The 22,442-nt window shown below is 38.0% G+C and overlaps 2 protein-coding genes and 2 pseudogenes across 2 annotated transcripts; all 4 read right to left on the reverse strand.

The window, feature by feature from the left end:
* Nucleotides 1-252: 252 nt before the first annotated feature.
* On the reverse strand, nucleotides 253-1,221 carry LOC135739194 (trace amine-associated receptor 13c-like). Its single transcript, XM_065257450.1, has one exon. It carries the CDS (start codon nucleotides 1,219-1,221, stop codon nucleotides 253-255), a length of 969 nt encoding a protein of 322 aa, XP_065113522.1.
* A 2,249-nt stretch (nucleotides 1,222-3,470) lies between these two features.
* LOC135746867 (trace amine-associated receptor 13c-like) lies at nucleotides 3,471-4,438 on the reverse strand (annotated as a pseudogene).
* Nucleotides 4,439-9,610: 5,172 nt separating this feature from the next.
* On the reverse strand, nucleotides 9,611-10,601 carry LOC135739182 (trace amine-associated receptor 13c-like). The gene has a single exon (XM_065257445.2). The coding sequence runs from the start codon at nucleotides 10,577-10,579 to the stop codon at nucleotides 9,611-9,613; it is 969 nt and encodes a 322-aa protein (XP_065113517.1). The 5' UTR covers nucleotides 10,580-10,601.
* A 9,471-nt stretch (nucleotides 10,602-20,072) lies between these two features.
* Nucleotides 20,073-21,034, reverse strand: LOC135739169 (trace amine-associated receptor 13c-like; annotated as a pseudogene).
* Between the last annotated feature and the right edge of the window lie 1,408 nt (nucleotides 21,035-22,442).

Here is a 22,442-nt window from a genome sequence, read left to right on the forward strand (position 1 = left end):
AACTGTGGGTAAAATCTTTACTTTTCATAAAAAAGTTCACATTTGCATGAAAGTGCCCAACCTATGATTTTGTACATTGCTAATGTAATGCTCTACCACTGATATACATTTATTAGTAATATGGCAAACCACTCTTTTAAGACGTGCCAAATTTAAGCGTAATATCTTGTTTTAAACCGCACTGACCAATTTGAACAATGCTAGTAAATCCAGAAGCTTTATTATTATTATAATGAACAAGACCAAAAGCAGTTATGCTGGTTTAAATATTTTGGATAGATTTAGGATGTGTTTAACTGATGTTCTTAACCAGGGGTAAAATATAGCATAAATGAGAGGATTTAGACCTGAATTAATATACATCATCCATAATATAAAATAGGCTATAATAGAAGTCATGCTTATGTTTGGTGTTAGAGTTAAGCTGTAATAGGGAATCCAGCAAAACAGATAAACCGTCACAATGATTCCTAATGTCAGAGCGGCTTTGCTCTCAGATTTCCTCCTCACTGAACCTTCTGTTAGATGTTTTCCACTCCTCATCAGAGAGTTTATAACTTTCACTTGTTGATGTGCGACATAGAAGATTCTCAAATATAAAGTTATAATGATGGTACAAGGAAACAGAAAAGATAGGAACATGTCAATGATTGTCAAGGCAAAATTAGTCATAATTGTACATTCTCCATAACATGTGTATCTTTTTTGTGAGGTAGTTATAACAATTGAAATGTTATAAACTGTAGAGCAGAACCAGGAAACACAGATAATAATTATTGTTCTAGTTGTTGTTATTTTCTGTGGGTACAGCAGAGGGTGACACACAGCTACATAACGGTCAACAGCTATTAAAACTAAATTACTCAAAGATGTAGAGAGTAGCAATCCCAATATTAATAAAAGCAGTTTACAAATTGTGTTTCCAAAGTACCAACATGTTTCAATCAACTTAATCGCCTCAAATGGCATGACAATAAGTCCTATGAGCAGGTCTGCCACAGCCAGAGAGAGAATGAGCATGTTGGTTGGAGTGTGAAGCTTCTTGAAGTGACAGATGGAGATGATCACCAGCAGATTCAGAAACACAGTCCATACTGACAGCAATGAAAAAAACACATACATGATATTGTATTCATGTGTGGAGCGTTTTGTCTTGATGCATGATGAGTTAATGGCAGGAAAGCAGTATTGAGTCTCATGATCTTCTGTCTCATAGGCCATGAGTAAAGTCTCCTCCTGATAGGAGTTTGATCTGATCTCCTTACTGTTCTGTACTTTTATACAGTATCTTAATCAGACTGACTCAGCTCATTCACCACCCACTCTGATGCAACATTGTTTTTCAATGGATATTATTTTGCCTTTTTTACATTTTCCTTTTTAGATGTTTGTAAATGATGAGCTCAGATAAATTAGCTTTTTTAATATATGAATTCTGCCAACAAACTGGTATTTCTTAATGGCCTGATACCGGGATTACGCAAATTTGAAATGGAAATATAATCCGTGCTGAGAGCATCTGGTTATAAATATAATTTTCTAATTTTTGACCAGCTTGCCCACTGAAGCTAGGCAGGGCTAAGCCTGGTCAGTACTTGGATGGGAGAGGTTGCTGCTGGTAGAGGTGTTAGTGAGAACTGGCTTTACTGATAAGATGTGCATGACAATCACATGTGATTTATCGTGGAGCCCTAGCGTCAGCTTTCAATGTCTCATTCACTCACAAGGCCAAAATCAAGACACGTTTGGACTGTCATGCCAATAGTGCGTCAGTGCCTCATTAAACCCTGCCCTACATGGATCTAACGTCACACAATCCCGCCATTTTAGCGCGTAAACATACTTACACATTATAAGATGTGTGATATTCGATCTTTATTCATGAAAACGTAAATAGTTGAACATAACATGAAATAAAAGGTAATCGTCAAATAGCTATTTAAATAATGTGCTAATCAATAAATACTTTTGTCTATAAAGAAAAACTGCCCGATAGCTGAATAGGCCTGAAAATAACTTAATTTGCATCTGAAAATCAAAATATGTTAGAAATCATTAGAGAATGTGTTCAAGTCTGAATCCAAAAAGTCTTTAAAAAACTGTTACAGTGGTTACTTTAATTATGATTATATTTACCCTTTTGTTGTATTTTAGCATTTCTGTATGTTTCATTAAAGGATGTGATCCTCTGATAAAACTTTAATGATGGGTCATTTTCAATATAGTAAGCTGACAAGCACCCTTAGTCATAATAGTGGGGTACTACTTTATTTACATATGAAGTCTATATCAGTGCACAAACAGGTGTATTTTAAGACATCTTTTCTGTTTAGGTCCAAATCCGTAATTTTTGAAAGGGTAAAGCCCCAGTGACACTGGGCTACATATTTAAAAAAAAAAATTCTGACAGTGTAGTGTCAGCTTTGGTTATACAGCATTGATTGATACTGTATATACAGGTATGGTGAATTTTATTTACTTAAGGCCAATGAAAATATAGGTTCGGTGTATTTTCTGCACATTAATGCATGAATGTTATCGAACTGTTCACAAAAAGGTCGATAGCTCATTCAATTTAAATTTTAGACAGAAACCATAGATTTTAATCTTTTATGCCAGGGATAAAATTTGGCAAACCTTTCTGAGTTTGGAACAAAATGGCTCATATTCTATGTCTTATCTTAATTTTTTACATTTTGTCAATATGATATGATATAAAAAATGTATTTATAAAATCAACGAGGAATAATAAAAATATGCCTAGGTAACATGGGCTGATTCGTCCTTGACACAGTAACAGTATTTTTGCTTATTTTACATCTTGGTTATTTTCTCCTATACTGACAGGATCAAGACAGAAAATAACCATCTGAGAAATCAATTACAGTAAACTCTAAAGGCCAATTATATTTGTTATGCTTTGCTATTCAAAATGTCTGCATGGTCTTGAGGGTCCTGTTAACACCTATATGCTGCATCAAATTCTCCAAAGCTTCATTAAAAGTGTGAAACAAACTCACATGTAAGTAGATTGACAGACTGATGCAATAGTTGCTCTTCAATGCAGGTCAGTGTCATGTCTTTCACGTTCATGTGAGAAATGTTCAGTTAGCCAACAGTAAATTATGCATATAAAACAATCCACTTAGTTACTAATAAAGCCAAATAAGACATTTTTATAGCATGTTTGCTTGTTTCATCTATAACGGCAATGTTGATCCTGATGTATTTAAGACTAAACATGGTATTTTTTTATTAGAATACACCTTTACACATGTAGCCTTTAATTGATATATTTGGCCTGCATTTCCCATAAACATTTACACAGATGGCAGAGGCTTTCATTCAAAGCGACTTACAGTGCATTACAAGGTACATTATTCTCAGTATGTGTGTTCCCTTCATTTGAACCAAGCAATCCCAGCATTATGAATGTGACATTTGTAGTTAAAACTTGAAATTAAAAGCATTTATGCTAGTTTAAATATTTTGGATAGATTTAGGATGTGTTTAACTGACGTTCTAAACCAGGGGTAAAATATAGCATAGATGAGAGGATTCAGAGCTGAATTAATATACAACATCCATACATAAAATAGACTATAACAGAAGTCATGGTTGTGTTTGGTGTTAGAGATAAACTAAAATAGGGAATCCAGCAAAACAGATAAACCGTCACAATGATTCCTAATGTCAGAGCGGCTTTGCTCTCAGATTTCCTCCTCACTGAACCTTCTGTTAGATGTTTTCCGCTCCTCATCAGAGAGTTTATAACTTTTACTTGATGATGTGCAACATAAAATATTCTCAAATATAACATTATAATGATGGTACAGGGAAACACGAAAGACACAAACATATCAGCGATTGACCAGGCAAAAGTAGTGATAACTGTACAGTCTCCATAACATCTGTATTTTGTTTGTGAGGTAGTTATAAGAACTGAAAGGTTATAAGCCGAAGAGTAGAACCAGGAAACAAAGATCATAATTATTGTTCTAGTCATTGTTATTTTCTGTGGGTACAGCAGAGGGTTACACACAGCCACATAACGGTCAACAGCTATTAACACTAAATTACTCAGAGATGTAGTGATGAGCAATCCTACAATTAATAAAAATAGTCTACAGATAGTGTTTCCAAAGTACCAACATGTTTCAATCAACCGAATCGCCTCCAAAGGCATGACAATAAGTCCTACGAGCAGGTCGGTCACAGCCAGAGAGAGAATGAGCATGTTAGTTGGAGTGTGAAGCTTCTTGAAGTGAGAGATGGAGATGATCACAAGCAGATTCAGAAACACAGTCCATACTGACAGCAATGAAAAAAACACATACATGATATTGTATTCATGTGTGGAGCGTTTTGTCTTAATGCATGATGAGTTAATGGCAGAAAAGCAGTATTGAGTCTCATGATCTTCTGTCTCATTGGCCATGTGTAAAGTCTCCTCCTGATAGAAGTTTGATCTGATCTCTTAACTGTTCTGTCATTTATACAGTATCTGAATCAGACTGACTCAACCCATTCACCACCCACTATGATGCAACACTTTTTCAAAGGATATTATTTAGACTTTTTTACATTTTTCTTTTTAGATGTTTTTAAATAATTAGCTTAGATGCACCTCAGTAAGGGACAGATAACAGACAACGCCTTTATTGCAATGGGATGCGCCTTTTGGAACACCTTGTGTTTTTGCTGCCTACTGCACCATGCGTTTTTGTTGTAGCACTTGGAGTGCCTGAAGTTGAAAAAAGTCAACTCTGAGTGGAAAAGCACCTAACATAATTAGCGGTTTTGTCCAATTGAATGCAGGGAGAGACGGGCCTTCCATTGTGGTAATAAGTTTACAGTTGCTTGGAACGAATTGGGAATACCTACCAAACTGCTGCCCTTTCCAGTGGCCTGCATGCAGAGAAGGCTGGCTACTGCTGTACCAAAATAACACACTTAGGGCCCTATCTTGCACCCAACGCATTTGACTTTGTCAGTGACGCAAGTGTCACCAGGTGACTATGGTAGGGCAGGAACAAAAAGTGGCGGAGAAGGGTTCCGCTTGCATATGGTTTCCGCCCGGACCCGATTTTAAAACACCATTTTACTTCCTGGTCTCCCTGGCAACGAAAATTATGAGGAATGAGCAACAGGTGTGCCGAATCAATGGAGCAACTCATGATTGGAAGAGGGAGTGAAGACAAGCCATATAAAAAGGTCCAAAGAAGCACAAAGGAGGAGAGTCGTTCGGGCACGAGCTGTTTCACTGCCTAGGGCAAACCCGATCACACGCTCCGTCCTTGGAGGAGCCGGAGGGCGCCGTTGATCCACGGAAGCGCTTATAGCGCATGGAAAGAGTGCGGCAGCCAAGAAAGGCGAAAAGGACGGAGCGGTGGATGTTAAAGGAGCACTGCACCGGAACGTGCTTTTGGTGTACTTTGTGTGCGCTGTGTTGCTGCTGTGCAGACCCGCTCTATCAACCTACATTGATCCCTTGGGGAAGAAAGAGGTAAAAGACGATCGGGTGAAGAGACTATTGGGCGATCACGTGCATGGACTACTACTGAGTCATCGAGTGCATTGTTAGAGGACGGTGTTGACAACGAAGAGTGAGTAACAGTGGATGTGTGTTTGATGAAGTATTTAAAAGAAGAGCTGCTTGGTGTACTTTCTGAGTGTGTTAAAGGTCTCTGGCCCCACTGAAGAGAGAAGCGTGGGCGAGCCGCTGAACAACTGGAAACACGGGCAGGAAAAACCCAACCGGGGAACCGTGTGCTGTTTGTCATCTGGCCCTGCGGATAAAAGAAGCGTGGGTGAGCCGAAGAGGTAACGATAACTCCGGCCTGTGACACAAGTATCATTCGTATTTTGCGCCGGCGCACAGCGGGTTTTTCCCTCCACCGATGCACGTCGGCAAACTAGGGAATAAACTTGCGCTCCCTGGGCGGTTCAGTGCAAAAAAGGAGGCGTGTTGCGGTGCAAACCATCCCTGGTGCTATTTAGCAGTTTCAAAAAACAACTGCGCCACTGACCAAAAAAAGCTAGTCTAAAGTCAGTGGCGCGTTGCGCGTGGTTCATTATGCTATTTTAAAGGGCGCATGCTTGACAATAATGTATAGCAGGCACAACGCGCACACACTTATCTAATTTACACAGATGCAACAGTTATTTTTGCAAATCATAAATTGTTACAATAGAAAATATTAACACATGAGATAAGGGGAATCATAGTGGTGAGCATTGTGGTGATAGTTTTTATTTATTGTGTGGCTGCGTTAAAAAATTCTCATGCAAATAACGATTAAAATATTTTCATATGAAACCTTAATGTATATGAACTTGATTTGTAAGTGTACTTTGGGGTTGGACCTTGCTTGCGTTTCTTGGGTCCGATTTCAAAGCCCCCAAACCCTTTCAGGAGTGAGGGTGGACGCAGCGATGTCCTCTGCTGGCGTCATGTCCTGAGGCAGATCCACCTCCCGTTACACGGCATGCCGGATTTATGCTGGCAAGTTTGGGATTCCCCCGTCTCCTGACATCATTGTAGCGCTTGGCGCAACGATGGGGATGCCAGCTGATGAGACAATTGTGGCTATTTCCTCTCACGCCTGTTTAACCTACGCTGATTTGGGCGGGTTTCTCTTATCCCCATAGAAAACAACTTCTCTGTCTTTGACTGCTCTTACAAGAACGTCGGTCTTCTCGGCTGTGAACCGCTCCTGGCGTGCGCCTGGTAATTCCGTTCTAATAATAGCAATCCGCCATGGAACTTGCGCCCTTGCGTTGGATAGTGTTCTGATTGGTTTATTTGACGTTACGCCCAAACCACACCTATGAATAATGAACCTACTTCAGACCAACCCCTTATTGATTTGCACCTGGCGCAAGAGTTATTTCTCCCACTGGGAAAATAGCAACAGCGCCCAAGATCCGCCCACAAAGTCACTTGCGCATTGCGCTTCGCACTTGCGTTTCAGATCATTAAAATAGGGCCCTTAGTAACCTTAGACAACACTGGGAAGCGGGGACACTGCAAAGCCACATCCTCTTCTTGCAGGTTCCTGGTGGCAGTAAATGATATGGACTAACCAATGAAATGGAGGGTTTTGCTGCATATTGAGGTCTATGGAGTGGCTTTAATAGGCTACACCGGTATAGAGACCACAGAGTTCTGCTCTGGTGGAGTGGACAACGTAGACTTAGGTAACTCAGCAGACTTTACACATATGGGATCCTGTAGCCGAATGCGTTGGAGGAAGAACCAAATTCTACATTACAAGATTTTTGGCACTAATTTAGTGCCATACTGGCGCTGCAAGCCGACACATGAGCCGGGGCTCTCAGTGCTTCTAACTGTTAGAGGTAAAAACATTGGAGGAAACTGGCTCAACAAGAACATTATAGAACCTAATAAATGTGTTAGGTGTTGCCCAGCCTCCAGCTCTACAAATGTCTGTCAGCAAGGCGCCTCAAGCCAATGCCCAGGAGGTCGCTATACTTCTGGTATAATGTACCCGTAAACTGAGCAGTCACGGCATGCCCTGTAGTTGATATGCCAAGGCAATGGTGTCCAATATCCAGGGTGACATCATCTGCTTGGTGACAGCTTTTGACTTTTGCTTGTGTAACAGACGAAAAGCTGTTCTGAGGTTCTGAAGCTTTGTGTTCGGTCCATGTACAGCCACAGAGCATAAACGGGACACAACAAAGCTTTGGCTGGGTCTGGAAATATAATATAATAATAATTATCCCAAGAGGGTATAGAGAGAGGACGAGGTGAATTTAACCTCCTTTCCCCCTATGGAACCTGATGACCAGGTCGTGCTATCTTCTATAGGGTCATGGTGGGCAGAGATAGCAGCAACATACACTTTAATGGTGGAGGGGGACAGCCAGAGGGACAGCCTTAGTCAGAGGTTCTTCCAGACACAAGAAGCTCTTCTATTCAGCAGACAACTGCTTGGCTCCGAAGTGGAAAAATGGTTGTACAACGCACGTGCTGCTCTTTTATACTCGCATACTCGCCGTCAGCAGGGGTAGTTATTAGCAGGTTTTGCATCTGAGCTTCTCAAATCTACCCAGAGCCGATCCTCCCTATTTGCAGGGTACAGAAGCTGCGTAGGGCCCCGAACCACTAGGGGCGCTGCACAGACTGATTGGGGTATGACATCTTTGTGCTGCAAGTGCCATTGAAAGCATAACAAGCTGTCTGATCTCACGATACCTTAATTTAATTTGTTAGTCAAACACACTGTATGACATGCGTCTTGATACATGGATATGGTTTTCGAACAAAGCTATCTGTCTGGACCAGAAAAGAAAAAAGCACGATAAAGGTGAAGTAAAAAGATTAAGAAAACTTTACTGTTTTAACTAACGACTTCATGCGTGGCTGCATAGACTTATCAGTAAATTAACTGTGCGCATGGTAACATAAAACGATTGAAATGTCATGCAAATAAGTGGTCAAAAATAGGTCATAGATTCTGTTTTTTATCCCATTGATGTTTACATTTAATATATATTACAAAAAGTATTTTAAAAGAATATTGTAATTTTGAATATAAAAGTTGTTTGTATATGCAGACATTTGAAAATAACACATTTTAGTGTTGCAACGGCAATACCGCAACACAGTGAAACCGTGGTATTTTTGCTTGTGGTTATTATACGCCAAAATCTCATACCGGCCCGTGCTTAAGTGTATTTTCTGCACATAAATGCATGCGTCATAACTGTTTACACAAAGGTCGACACTCATTCTAAATGTGACATGTAGACAGAAACTACAGCTTTTTTGGGTCTTTTATACATGTTTAAAGCTTATTTCCTTATGCATGTTGTCAGCCTGATCTAAAATTAATTTCTTAATTTCATGAGAGCAGTGAGGCTGGATTTTGGTCTCAATACTAAAAATTGGCCTCCTAGAAAAAAAGGTAATGTGGACTGATTTGTCTTGTAACTATGTTTGATCATTTAACCTCTTGGTTATTTACTCAAATAAGTAGATTAACAGACTGATGCAATAGTTGCTCTTCATGCAGGTGGTCTTGTTTTGCACGTTTATGTGGGAAATGTTCACTTTGGCCAACAGTCAATTATGTACATAAAATAATGAATCAACTTATTTACTAATCAAGCATGCTTTTTTGCTTGTTTCATATATAACTGTAATGTTGATTCTGATGGATTTAAGACAAAAAAATCTGAGTACTTATGTTTTTTTTTAAGTATACACTTTTACACATGCAGCTTATAATTTATATATTTGGCCTGCAGTTTTAATAAACATTTACACAGTTGGCAGACGCTTTTATCCAAATGACATTATTATCAGTATGTTTGTTCCCTCATTTCAACCTGAGCAATCCCAGCATTATGAATGTGACATTTGTAATTAAAATTTGAAATATACATTTATAGGGAATGTATAAATATTGAAAAATATAAATCTGAGATTTATAGATAACAAATGATAACCAGTATTGGTTATCATATGACGACATTTGCATGAAAGTGTCTAACTGATAATGCAATTTCTTACAATTGAACTATACATTTATTAATAATATGGCAAACAACTCTTTTTAAGCATGAACAAGAACAGTAAAAGTTATGCTTGTATAAATATTTTGGATAGATTTAGGATGTGTTTAACTGATGTTCTAAACCAGGGGTAAAATATAGCATAGATGAGAGGATTCAGACCTGAATTAATATACACCATCCATAATATAAAATAGGCTATAACTGAAGTCATTCTTGTGTTTGGTGTTAGAGTTAAACTATAATAGGGAATCCAGCAAAACAGATAAACCGTCATAATGATTCCTAATGTCAGAGCGGCTTTACTCTCAGATTTCCTTTTCACTGAACCTTCTGTTAGATGTTTTCCACTCCTCATCAGAGAGTTTATAACTTTTACTTGCTGATGTGCCACGTAGAAGATTCTCAAATATAAAGTTATAATGACGGTACAAGGAAACAGGAAAGACATGAACAGGTCATTGATTGTCATGGCAAAAGTAGTCATAATTGTACATTCTCCATAACATGTGTATCTACTTTGTGAGGTAGTAATAACAGCTGAAATGGTATAAACTGAAGAACAGAACCAGGAAACACAGATGGTAAATATTGTTCTAGTTGTTGTTATTTTCTGTGGGTACAGTAAAGGTTGACACACAGCCACATAACGGTCAACAGCTATTAAAATTAAATTACACAGAGAGGCAGAGAGGAGCAATCCCATGATTATTAAAAACAGTCTACAGATAGTGTCTCCAAAGTACCAACATGTTTCAATCAACCTAATCGCCTCCAAGGGCATGATAATAAGTCCTACGAGCAGGTCGGTCACAGCCAGAGAGAGAATGAGCATGTTGGTTGGAGTGTGAAGCTTCTTGAAGTGAGAGATGGAGATGATCACCAGCAGATTCAGAAACACAGTCCATACTGACAGCACTGAAAAAAACACATACATGATATTGTATTCATGTGTGGAGCGTTTTGTCTTGATGCATGATGAGTTAATGGCAGGAAAGCAGTATTGAGTCTCATGATCTTCTGTCTCATAGGCCATGAGTGAAGTCTCATCCTGTTAAGAGTTTGATCTCCTTACTGTTCTCTCATTTATAAAGTATCTGAATCAGACTGACTCAACCCATTCACCACCCACTCTGATGCAACATTGTTTTTAATGGATATTATTTTGCCACTTTCCTTTTTAGACGTTTGTAAATTATGAGCTCAGATGCAAAACCCTCTAAGTGATTTTTTTGCAGACTTTAAAAACATTTTGCCAACAAACTGTTATTTCTGAATGGTCTGAGGCTGGGTTTAAGCAAAATTGCAACAACATTTTTTTGATAAAGGTATAATGCTGAAAGCTGTCTTTTAATTTTATTAATTTGCGTTTAGGAGGTTTTGCATCTAAGCTCCACAATCCACATGTCATGTTAAGTATAATAAACATTATGTTTAAATGGGGTTGTGTGCACCCCGACTGGTATGCAGCATGCCCTAGACTGAACTATGTCTCTATGTAGGAAATATAGCTCCATCTAAAGGCATGTGATGGCAATTTACTACTAATCACAGAACGTCTCTGTTACGAACGTAACCCTCGTTCCCTGAAGGTGGGAATGGAGACGTCACGTTGATGACCAACGAATAGGGGAACTCGCTAGGGAGTCCAATCTGCTTCGAGTGTAACTAGCAAGAGCCAATGTATATTGGCATGCAATATTTGCATCTGCTCCGTTGGAAGAGTATAAAGAGCGAAAACCTGAATATGCAGCGCACCTGCAGAGGAGCCGAGCATAATCGGCCTGGCTGCCTAAGCAGTGGTACAGTACCTCCCTTTCAGTCGGGCACTTTGACGTCACGACAATGAGAGTACACCATAGGGGGCTGTGCCCAGAAAAACGTGGGCTAGAGGCTATACTGCGGAAAAATACACGCATGGGAACCCAAGGGGTTGCTACATATAGACGCTAGGCCTTTCAAAGGGTTTCAAAAATTCCACAATGAAAGGCTGGCAACGGTGCCTAACTCAGGACTCTCCATAGATGCCTGAGGTGGAGGGTAAGTGTGTGTAATGGCACTTACCTAACTCCGTATTTTTACAGATGGAGTTTTTGCCAAGCCACCTTATACACACAGATGAGTAGGGGTGGGACAATATATTGATATGGCAATGTATCGTTCGTCTGTCTCTGGCGATACGTGAATCTATACGCTGGCTTCAGATATCAATAGATTAATTAATAATCAAGAAGCCCTAAATAGATTTCCCAGCGCCATTACTTTATGGCTCCTTGGGGTGGAGGTAAACACATGAATGATTGGAATGAGAGAAAACAAAAGCTGAAAAAGATTAGTATAGGATGCACATAAAATAATATATGCCTCAGCCACGTTTAACTCCAAATGCTTTTGTACCATTAATGGGTGTAAAAATAAATGTTTATACAAAACACATTTATATGTTGTTAAATGTGTCAGTTTACAAAGAAAAGCTATTAAATAGCATAAAATGTTTAATGTACTTGAAATGTTACATATGGCTAATATGTTGTTTATTTACCTCAGGACTTCAGACTGCTTCCAAATGAGACAGCGCAAGCATTTGTACTCAAACATTGGTGACCTGCACATTATTATTTTTTTAGTTGTTAATTCAGTTTGAAAGACGAGTCTATTTTTTGTCACCATGCGCTCAGTAAAATACCGATATTCTGCGCAGCCCGCATGAACTTGAAATTAAACACAAATTCAACCATGAAAAGATTGGGTCATTAGACATTGCATAGATGAGAAATATGGAGAGTGAGATAACTTATTTTGAGAAAGGTATTTGTCTTCCTATTAAAGTTTGATCAATTGTAATGACATATGCAACAAATGCATATAGAGATAAGTCTATTTATTATCAAAATATTTTGTCAGTAATGCAGATATTATGGAGAAAAGTAAATAATTGCATTCATTGATATAAGATGCATAACTTTTCTGCTTGTAAATTTTCAGTCAGGGCCAGAGTACTCCTAGTAAAAAAGGTAGTCTGGATCCCTGAACCTAAAAAACTTTGCACTTACATTTTGGACATTTGTTTTTATAGTTTGGCAGATATCGCTATGTATCGTCATAGGATCAGTAAGAAATACTATGATTATCACAGAATCAGTGCACCGTGGTACAATCGTTACCGTGAGTCATGTATCGTGTATCGAATCATATCATGAGGTACCCTGAGGTTCCCACCCCTACAGATGAGAAAAGAATAATCAAAGTCCCAAAACAGAATTTTTTAGATCAGGTTCTCGTGATCTAAAGGGACCGGGATTGTTAACCATCTATAAATAACATTTCTTTAGGAGGACACACCTCTAGCATGACTGCAGATTATGCCTTAAATTCTAAACTTTGGTAGACTTAGAATAAAAAAAATTATTAGACCATTTAACCCATCGCAACAAGACCTTTAAAATGACACTTTATTGGGCCTTCAATTGGAAGTGAACCAGCTGTTATTATTTGCACTGATGAGGAAATATGATGAGGGTTTTGGCAAACCTTTCGTTTTCTAATCTTAATGTTTAATGCTTATGTCTTATACGTGCAGTCAGTCTGAGAGCAATGAGGCAGTATTTTGATCTCAATAAGAAAAATTGTTCTCATAGAAAGAAAGATAATGTTAAAAATAAGTATATATTTGCTTTTTTGATCTTTTGGTTATTTTCTCCTATACTGACAGGATCGAGACGAACCATCAAAATGTGTGCAGGAACTTCAGAGTCATGTTAACACCTATATGCTGCATCCAAACATAATTCACCAAAGCATCATTAAAAGTGTTAAAAGTAGATTTACAGACTGATGCAATAGTTGCTTTTCATGCAGGTCAATATCATGTCTTGCATGTTTATGTGAGAAATGTTCAGTTAGCCCAACAGTCATTTATGCACATAAAATAATTAATCAACTAAGTTACTAATCAAGCTAAATAAGACATTTATAGAATGGTATCATTATGCCTGAGTAGTATGTGTGCATGTTTGCTTGTTTCATATATAACTGATATGTTGATTCTGATGGATTTGGACTAAAATGGACTAAAAATGTACATCACGTACTTATGTTGTTTGTTTTATTGGTACATGTATACACCTTTACACATGAAGCCTATAATTTATATATTTGGCCTGCAATTTCCATAAATATTTACACAGTTTATCCAAAGTAACTTACAGCGCATTACAATTTACCTTATACATTATTATCAGCATGTGTGTTGCAATCGCAAAATTATGGATATGAGATTTAGAAGACCAGTAGAAGTTATGCTGGTTTAAATATTTTGGATAGATTTAAGATGTGTTTCACTGACATTTTAAACCAGGGGTAAAATATAGCATAGATGAGAGGATTCAGAGCTGAATTAATATACAACATCCATAACATAACATAGGCTATAACAGATGTCATGCTTGTGATTGGTGTTAGAGATAAAATAAAATAGGGAATCCAGCAAAACAGATAAACCGTCACAATGATTCCTAATGTCAGAGCGGCTTTGCTCTCAGATTTCCTCCTCACTGAACCTTCTGTTAGATGTTTTCCACTCCTCATCAGAGAGTTTATAACTTTCACTTGCTGATGTGCGACATAGAAGATTCTCAAATATAAAGTTATAATGACGGTACAAGGAAGCAGGAAAGACAGAAAAAGGTCAGTAATTTTCCAGACAAAAGTAACCATAAATGTACATTCTCCATAACATGTGTATCTACTTTGTGAGGTAGTTAAAGCTGAAATGTTATAAGGTGAAGAGCAGAACCAGGAAACACAGATCATAAATATTGTTCTAGGCTGCGTTCTCCGATAACGTTGTCTCTTAGCGCGCTACGAAGACTCTTACGGTAAACCTTAACTACAGGTATACCTCTCCTACGTATGTTCTCCGAACTATATCTTAGGATGTTGCTTAAGGTAAACCTTCTTAAGTTCGACCTTAGCGGGTGCTGTCCATGGTGGAGGTGCTGAATAGGTTGATATCGATCGCTCGACAATCAATTATTCACTTCATGTAATAGGTTTCGCTGCGTTGTGAGATAGCGGTGTTATTTTTTAAAGAAACATTTTAGAAATAGTTCAAGTTAAATTTATTAGGAATATCTGGTAAAAAATATTTCAAATTGCAAACAACTAAATTCAACCTTCTATATTTTATATCAAACCCGTGCAAAACCCGCAACTTCCAAACGTATCATGTTTAAACTGCTCCAATTGATCCGCTATGCCTTGAAAGGATCATTTATTTTAGGGGTTCCCAATAAGTGCGTTGCACAGGGGAAGGTGGGCCGTGCAAGTACTTTAAAATATAAAGTACAAACTGCTGTTGTTCATTAGTTCACGCGTTTATTGTGTTTGGACACTGGATGCGCAAGCAGCGTGGTTACAATGCGGATAAAGCTTAATGGACGCATTTCTGGAGCTTGTCTGTCTAAATATAACATATAAAATATTATATAATAGCCTATATAAATATATAGTACGATTGCTGTAGATTTTAGCTTTGATTAGTTTTAATGTGGAAATTTTGTTGACCTTAGGAGACTATACAAGCAGTAATCAAGTGCGCAGTTTATTTTGAATGTTTATAAAGAATATGGCATGCAGTTGCCTCAAAGTTATAAAACATTAAAAAACTTTGATGCAAAGTCGAATTAACATTAATAATCATAATTAGTTTTTTTGTAATTTTTCCCGATTTATTTATGCAGCTAAAATACTAGCCGGTAGACTAAGATTTAACGGATATGAAATGCACAAATGAAATAGTATGATTCGCTGTATAGCTGCCAGTATCACCAACTCCATCACCCAAAATATATATTTTAAATAGTTTCTTAATCCTGTAGCATTTAATAGTTCGCAGCTGATGACGTCCCTTTGGAAAACATAATAAAAAATCTAACAACCATCAATGTAATGATGTCTAATTATGTAAATGTTTTATTCTTTAAATATAAAAATATTTGCCTAATTAAACACGGAGTGTATTGCAACTTTTTTTTTTTTTACAAATATTTAGTCGTATTACATAGACTGCAATGTAAGCTTTTATGAAAGTGATGGCCCCTAGTGGAGTCATGTGGGATAAGGTATAGCTAAGAGTGCTCCAGACCAACCTTACGAACGTATGACTTACAGAAGGTATACGTAACTAGGAACGTTTCGGCAAACACGTATTAGCGATAAGGTACAGCTTAAGGTACAACTTAAGAACGACGTAGCGTTAAGGTAGTTTCGGAGAACGCAGCCCTTGTCATTGTTATTTTCTGTGGGTACAGCAGAGGGTGACACACAGCAACATAACAGTCAACAGCTATAAAAACTAAATTACTCAGAGATGTACAGACGAGCAATCCCATGATTATTAAAAACAGTGTACAGATAGTGTCTCCAAAGTACCAACATGTTTCAATAAACCTAATTGCCTCCAATGGCATGACAATAAGTCCTACGAACAGATCGGCCAAAGCCAGAGAGAGAATGAGCATGTTGGTTGGAGTATGAAGCTTCTTGAAGTGAGAGATGGAGATGATCACCAGCACATTCAGAAACACAGTCCATACTGACAGCAATGAAAAAAACACATACATGATATTGTATTCATGTGTGGAGCGTTTTGTCTTGATGCATGATGAGTTAATGGCAGGAAATATCTTATAATCTTCTGTCTCATAGGCCATGAGTAAAGTCTCCTCCTGTTAAGAGTTTGATCTGATCTCCTTACTCGTTCTCTTATTTATACATTGTCAGGAGGATCAGACTGACTCAACCCATTTACCACCCACTCTGATGCAACATTGTTTTTCAGTGGATATTGTTTTGCCTTTTTAGATGTTTGTAAAGGATGCAAAACCCTCTAAGTAGGACTTCATACTGTTATACATATATCATGTACCTAGTCACGTTGGTGCAAATGCATAATTTTGTTGGTGCGAATGTTGTTTTTTTTATTACCTGCCTGGTACATGAGTCCGTTTCTGGGTATACTTTAATGTTTGCAGTGCTTTCAGTATATCCAAGTGTGCATACGCACAGGTGGATGTGTTTGTTACATACCTGTATACTGTACCAGGCAACCAGGGCACCACTCTTTCTGTCATTTACAAGACATTTACAAATTTATAAAATATGAGGAAAAGTTGTGGTTCCGCCATTGCAAACACAGTTTAGCACAAACAACAAGAAAACAATTATCAGATTTGCAAGGGTCTCTGAGAACAAAATCCGAGGGTCTGTGGGAGCTCCTTTTAATAACAGATATTGCCATTTTTGTTTTATACTATAAACAAATGTTTGCAACACTTGCCCAGTCTTTGGGGACTTCTGATTGATCCACCGCTGTAAAATGCCATTGATAAGCCACACGCAAAAGTTAATATTCTTTAATGTTCAGGACACTACAAAAGACGCAGACGTATGGTCAAACACATCTATCTAGAGAGTGTTGCAACCCATTCTCACTCCCCAGGACATCAAAATCTGAAGTATGTTCAAACGCCTTCAGCGGCAGTATGAAGACGCGAAGGGTGCCCCTATGTGTCACTATATTGACGAAATGGGAACTCCGTTGCTTTAATCCCTCAGCGTCGGATATAGACGAAAGGGCATCTCGGAAGGTTATGTGGTCATGTTATGCGACGTCAACGTATACGACGATCGGCAGGATCATACCGCTTCTGGACGTTAACTACTCAGTTTTTTCCTATTTTTAAACCATTGTCGCTTGGGGTTGGGGTTAGAATTCGGGTTTTATATGTCAGTTTAAGTATTGGTTTAAACTTTTTGTCTTTTGATTTTTAAACCATTGTCGATTAGGGTTAGAGTTGGGTTTTGGTTAGGATGTACATTTATGTAACAGAAAGTCATTCTAACCCCAACCCTAGCGACAATTGATTAGTTAACGTCCAGAAGCGGCATGATCCTGTCGATCGTCGCGTAACGTGACGTCGCATAACGTGACGTCATCGCCTTCCGGGATGCCCTTTCATCTATATCCGACGCTAAGGGATTAGAATGAAAGCAACGGAGTTCCCATTTCGTCGATATAGTGACGCATAGGGGCACCCTTCGCATCTTCATACTGACACTAAAAGCGTTTGAACATGCTTTAGATTTTGACGCCTGGGGAGTGAGAATGGGTTGAGTGTTTACATAGAAAATGATTTTTTATAATATTTTCATATATATCAAGCTTTAAATCATTGTCAATTCCAGTCAAGAATTTGATCTCTTAGTGTAGTCACTATGAACTCACAAGTGGCTGAAATGTCAGCATTTAATTGCAAATAATATCCAGCTAATAAAAGAAAAACTGCAAGAGACGTGATTGTTTCTGCGTTTAACCATCTACTGAGTAGAAAACTCATCCACTGCAAGTCATGAACACACACAAACTACACACACCCACGCAGGGCAACTATCACCAACAACACTTTAATCACTTCAGTCCAGCTGTGGGAATCAAACCAACAACCTCTGGGTTACACATAAGTCTGACTCTCTAACCACTAGGCCATGATGCTTAAACAACACAAATCGGTGAATCTCAGTTTACCTCCGGTCAGTGTGAGCTTTCAATAGCCTTTATTTAGGCTTCTTGATGTCATAACCTTGTCTTGACATTTTATATTGTATATATTGTATAGGGCTGAAAAAAATGCTCTGTAGAAAGTCTCCTAAATTTGATCCTATGATCATTCTTATAATATTTCTTAGACATAAGTAAGAAGGGTGACATTCTTGGGCCAACGTTTTCCAGACATGTGTGCTGTCCTGCTGTGACAGAGTGACTATAGTCATGATGTGAGGTCACGACACACTCACAGTGCGCTCATATAATGGTCACGATGTGAGGTTATAGAACACTCACAGTGCACTAATACAGTACTATGATCACATGTGAGGTCATGGCACACTTATTGTGCACTTATACCATGAACTCAAGATTTTTTAATTAACAATGAGCTAGGGCTGAGCAATATATTGGATGAGATTGTTATGCACATCTCGTCAGTAAAGCCAGTTCAGTGATTAGTAGTAAATCACCTGTTTTTAGATGGAGTGGCATTTACTACACAGAACCATAGTTCACTGGCAAGCTGGGCAATATTGCATTCATTATCGCAGGTGATCAATGTATTGTTTCATGTGAATGAGTATGTAAAATGTTTTTACATCTTTTGGTAGCAAATTCACAGCTAGACAAGATCCAATACTTTTTCACAAATGTTTAGTATGTGTTCCTCTGCCTTATTTCAGCAAATTAATTGTTTTTGTACATAAATGTTAGTCACATAATATTTAAGCACAGTTTGTGCTGAATACAGTGTTATGTGATATTGAAAATACAGGTTTAGTTTATTTTTTGCACATGAATGCATGTGCCATAACTGTTCATTCAAATGTCAATAACTCATTCAATTTAAAATTTAGACAGAAATTATAGATTTTTTTTAATCTTTTTTTGCCAGGGATAAAAATTTGTTGACACAAAATTGCTGCCAAACCTTACGGAGTCTGAAACATAATGGCTAATTTTCTATGTATGATCTTAATTTTGAATGCTTATTGTTTAGAAAGAAAGGTACCGTGGGCTGATTAGTCCTAGACACAAAAACAGTATCTTTGCTCATTTGACCTCTTGGTTATTTACTCCTATACTGACAGGATCATGACAGAAATGAACCATCTGAGAAATTAATTACAGTAAACTCTGAAGGCCAATTATATTTGTTATGCTTTGTTATTCAAAATGTGTGCAGGGTCTTAAAGTCCTGTTAACACCTATATGCTGCATCTTATCCACCAAAGATTCATTAAAAGTATTAAAAGTAGATTGACAGACTGATGCAATAGTTGCTCCACATGCAGGTCAGTGTTATGTCTTGCACGTTCATGTGAGAAATGTTCAGTTAGCCAACAGTCAATTATGCACATACACATCATTAAAATAATTTAATTTAGTTATTAATCAAGCTTAATGAGACATTTTATAGAATGTTATGAATAATGCCTGAGTAGTGAGTGTGCATGTTTGCTTGTTACATCTATACATTCAACTGCAATGTTGATTCTGATAGATTTAAGACTAAACATTATATGTTTTTTTATTAGTATACAGCTTTTCACATGTAGCCTATAAATTATATATTTGGCCTGCAGTTTCTATGAACATTTACATAGTTGGCAGATGCTTTTATCCAAAGTAACTTACAGTGCAGAACAAGGTACATTATACATTATTATCATTATGTGTGTTACCTTAGTTCGACCTGAGCAATCCCAGCGTTATGGATGTGACATTTGTAGTGAAAACTTGAAATATAAATTCACTGAGAATGCCTTTATTAACAATATGTTAAACTAGCAAAACACTCTTTTATGCCCTGCCAACTGTAAGTGTAATATTTTGTATTAAACCCCCATCATTAAGTGATTCGATCAATGCTAGTAAATCCAAAACCGTAATTATTACTATAATGAACAAGACCATTAAGTTATGCTGGCTTAAATATTTTGGATAGATTTAGGATGTGTTTAACTGACGTTCTAAACCAGGGGTAAAATATAGCATAGATGAGAGGATTCAGACCTGAATTAATATACAACATCCATAATATAAAATATGCTATAATAGAAGTCATGCTTTTGTTTGGTGTTAGAGATAAAATAAAATAGGGAATCCAGCAAAACAGATAAACCGTCACAATGATTCCTAATGTCAGAGCGGCTTTACTTTCAGATTTCCTCCTCACTGAACCTTCTGTTAGATGTTTTCCACTCCTCATCAGAGAGTTTATAACTTTTACTTGATGATGTGCGACATAAAAGATTCTCAAATATAAACTTATAATGATGGAACAAGGAAACAGGAAAGACAGAAACAAATCAGCGATTGACCAGAAAAAAGTAATGATAACTGTACATTCTCCATAACATGTGTATTTACTTTGTGAGGTAGTTATAAGAACTGAAATGTTATAAGCTGAAGAGTAGAACCAGGAAACACAGATAATAATTATTGTTCTAGTCGTTGTTATTTTCTGTGGGTACAGCAGAGGGTGACACACAGCCACATAACGGTCAACAGCTATTAAAACTAAATTACTCAGAGATGTAATGAGGATTAATCCCATGGTTATTATAAAGAGTCTACAGATAGTCTCTCCAAAGTACCAACATGTTTCAATAAACCTAATCGCCTCCAAGGGCATGACAATAAGTCCCACGAGCAGGTCGGCCACAGCCAGAGAGAGAATGAGCATGTTGGTTGGAGTGTGAAGCTTCTTGAAGTGAGAGATGGAGATGATCACCAGCAGATTCATAAACACAGTCCATACTGACAGCAATGAAAAAAACACATACATGATATTGTATTCATTTGTGGAGCGTTTTGTCTTAATGCATGATGAGTTAATAGCAGGAAAGCAGTATTGAGTCTCATGATCTTCTTTCTCATAGTCCATAAGTAAAGTCTCCCTGTTAAGAGTTTGATCTGATCTTCTTACTGTTGTTTCATTTATACATTGTCAGGATCAGACTGGCTCAACCCAATCACCACCCACTCTGATGCAAGATTGTTTTTCAGTAGATATTATTTTGTCCTTTATTAAATATTTTTCTTTTTAGATGTTTTCAAATGATGAGCTCAGATTCAAACCCCTCTAAGTAGAAATCTACACTGCGACCAAAATGGTCGCAAATGCATTCATTTTTCTATAATGTGCAAGTTAAAATTTTACACTGTCGCATTGGTGTGAGTACATAATGTTCAGGTTGTTTTGGTACCTGGCTGTCACTTGAGTCCATATTCTGGTATACTTTCTTCCTGCTTCCATATGGCACATGCACATTTCAGCACTGTTTTTACATATACAGTATTCAAGCATGTATACCTATGGACGTGTTCGACACATACCTGTACGCTATACAAGTGATTACCTGACAGCCTGGACACCACTGCTTTGTGTCATTTACAGGACATTCACAAATTTAGGATAGATGAGGAAAGGTTGCTGATTCACCATCCAAAACAAAGTTTAGAACAAACAATAAGAAAACAAAAAACAAATTTCCGACAGTCTCTGGGAGCTCCTTTTAATAACAGATATTGCCATGTCAGTTTTCAACTATAAAATCAAAGCATGCAAAACTTGCTCTGACTTTGGGGAATCCTGATTGGTCCACTGCTGTAAAATGCCGTTGATGAGCCGCACGTAAAAGTTAACATTCTTTTAATATGCAAGACGCTGCAAAAGACGCGAGACGCAGGCGTATGGTAGTACCCAGCGGAGTAAATTGGAGTCGTGGTTCCTTCACTCAGGCCGCCAAGCTGCTGCTCCAAGCTCTCTTCACTAGGTGGGACGGCTTTGCTGCCCTCTAAAGCCATGCTGTACTACGGTTTACTTAGTTGTTAAAGTTTATGCCCTGTCTGCGCTGTACACCATGCCAATGCTGCAGAATTTCCAGGCAACGATGCACCATGCACCCAAACTGCAGAAGCCCTTGGCGCGAATCGTCCAGGAAACGTTGCAAGAAACCCGATCAGAACATGGAACCAGCTGGTGCTAAGCAGTATCCCTGATGGGAATGCTGCGAGAAGAAGGAAACCTGCTGCAAGCGACACAGGCTTTCTCCAGATGTCCCCTCGACTGTTGCAGGCAACATCAAGAAGGCTTTAAATTCTCATTGTATTGCAATGTCAATAAAGTTTGTAACACCCTCACAAAAAGAGCGATTTTCTCCTCAATGCCCATTGCACATTGTAAAAGTATACTTTCCATAACACACATCCATTTTGTGTATGTCAGAATATCTACTGCTATTGTTTGTGGCACATATATCGCTTGGAGCTCAAAACAGTTTTT

This window comes from Paramisgurnus dabryanus, chromosome 10 (assembly GCF_030506205.2).
Source record: "Paramisgurnus dabryanus chromosome 10, PD_genome_1.1, whole genome shotgun sequence".
In the NCBI taxonomy this organism is placed as follows: domain Eukaryota; kingdom Metazoa; phylum Chordata; class Actinopteri; order Cypriniformes; family Cobitidae; genus Paramisgurnus; species Paramisgurnus dabryanus.

Bases quoted from the DNA above. Each gene is read 5' to 3' on its own strand.
- LOC135739182 (XM_065257445.2), bottom strand. From the start codon at position 10,579: ATGGCCTATGAGACAGAAGATCATGAGACTCAATACTGCTTTCCTGCC.
- LOC135739194 (XM_065257450.1), bottom strand. From the start codon at position 1,221: ATGGCCTATGAGACAGAAGATCATGAGACTCAATACTGCTTTCCTGCC.